The sequence below is a fragment of the Teleopsis dalmanni genome, chromosome 2 (genome assembly GCF_002237135.1).
Source record: "Teleopsis dalmanni isolate 2A chromosome 2, ASM223713v2, whole genome shotgun sequence".
In the NCBI taxonomy this organism is placed as follows: Eukaryota; Metazoa; Arthropoda; class Insecta; order Diptera; family Diopsidae; genus Teleopsis; species Teleopsis dalmanni.
Window position 1 is genome coordinate 100,274,737 of NC_051847.1, and position 1,659 is coordinate 100,276,395.

General features: G+C 30.8%; 1 protein-coding gene across 1 annotated transcript; it reads left to right on the plus strand.

The window, feature by feature from the left end:
- The first annotated feature begins 627 nt into the window (after positions 1-627).
- LOC119680825 (mitochondrial import inner membrane translocase subunit Tim13-like) lies at positions 628-1,276 on the plus strand. The gene is made up of 3 exons (XM_038093820.1): positions 628-887; positions 944-1,012; positions 1,067-1,276. Exons 1-3 carry the CDS (start codon positions 789-791, stop codon positions 1,163-1,165), a joined length of 267 nt encoding a protein of 88 aa, XP_037949748.1. The 5' UTR covers positions 628-788; the 3' UTR covers positions 1,166-1,276.
- The last annotated feature ends 383 nt before the right edge of the window (positions 1,277-1,659 follow it).

The following is a 1,659-nucleotide window of genomic DNA, read 5'->3' on the forward strand; positions in this document are numbered from 1 at the left end:
ATTTTAAAGAAAATAATTTAAAATAATACAACTTTTTCAATTATTTTTCCGTGATCTTTGCTCGTCCGACGCTCACCAAAATTCTTAAATTATGAGAAATCCTCAAATTTCGATATGCACAAGTAGACATGTATGCCTACTTAAGAAATAATTGAAAAGATTTAATTTAGCCGCATACTTATCTCAGACCGAAATTCGGTATAAAAACTTGAATATACACAGTGCGATTTTGTAGTACCCATACTTGGTATGCATACATGTAGCATTGTCTATATCCTGCTTAACATACTCTAAGTCATATACACTTCTAATCTAATCAGAATTTTCGGCGCTTTTAATCACTTTTGATAACATTGTCAAGTCCATTCAAACTTTTTGCCAATTTATTTCACATTTTTGTCTTGGCAAGAGCATTATTAAAACATTCAAATCTAAATTTAAATGCAATTTAATGTTAATATTGTGGGAGTGTGAACTTTTAACAGAACGGCCCACAAATCGCAGTTGAAGAATAGCAAATTCAATATGAAAGCATAATATTGCATATACTGCAATTTGCGTAGTCTATACCGTTTGAAGGTGTAGACATTATTTAATTTAGTATTCGAACATATGGTAACTTGTGTAAGCTGGTTATGATAGCAAAACCCTATTAAAAAACTTTTGAAATCTATGTTGCACGTTATACGCACATATATTATGTAAGAATAGACGATTGTTTATTAGTGTCTTCTCGTGAATTCCGGAATAGAGGTTCTTGTGACGCTGTAAGCGCTGAAATATCATACATGTCTTCGTTAGGTAGTCTATCTGGTGCTGATAAGGGTGAACTTATTGAGCAAGTTAGGCAGCAAATAGCTGTTGCCAATGCTCAAGAGCTGTTAACGGTATGATGACATAAGAAAACTGACTAAACATCACATTACATATTTGTTTCCTTTAGAAAATGACTGAAAAGTGTTTCAAAAAGTGTGTAGGGAAACCGGGTGTAACACTTGATTCGTCAGAACAGGTACCTTACCTATTACATTTTTATTATACGTTTTTTCATATATCATTTTAATAGAAATGTATCTCGATGTGCATGGATCGGTTTATGGACTCCTGGAACTTAGTTTCACGTGCTTATGGAACTCGATTACAGCGTGAACAAAACAAAATGTAGTACATAAATTTAGAACTAATAAATTTAAGGAAACTTTTAAATATTAAAAAAGTTTGTTAAACACGTTATTGATATGTCGAGTTATGTTTTAGTTGACGATTTTTTAAAGAGGTAAATACTTTTTATGTTTGATGGAATTTTGCCTATAACTTTTTATATGATGATATATTTTTGAAATGAGTGTAAGGCAATAGAAATTAAGAATTTTTTATTTTAATAATAGCATAACGAATGTGTGAATTTCTGTTTCGTATGCAATTATACAAATAAAACACTTGTTTTTATTTTAATTTAATGTTCATGCATCAAGACCGGCAATAAAATGAGGAAAAGGCCCTGCAGTGCATGCAGACAAGCAGTAACATTTTTGATGTATTAGGAGCTAAAAATTATTGTCTCTATTATGGGATAATTTATTTAATCAGATTTGCACGTTTATGCGTCAACATGTAATCTGAACGAAATTTGCTTATAAAAATTCAATATATACAGTG

Bases quoted from the DNA above. Each gene is read 5' to 3' on its own strand.
- LOC119680825 (XM_038093820.1), top strand. From the start codon at position 789: ATGTCTTCGTTAGGTAGTCTATCTGGTGCTGATAAGGGTGAACTTATT. The intron at 888-943 runs GTATGATGACAT...TGTTTCCTTTAG, and splicing joins ATGCTCAAGAGCTGTTAACG to AAAATGACTGAAAAGTGTTT. The intron at 1,013-1,066 runs GTACCTTACCTA...TCATTTTAATAG, and splicing joins CACTTGATTCGTCAGAACAG to AAATGTATCTCGATGTGCAT.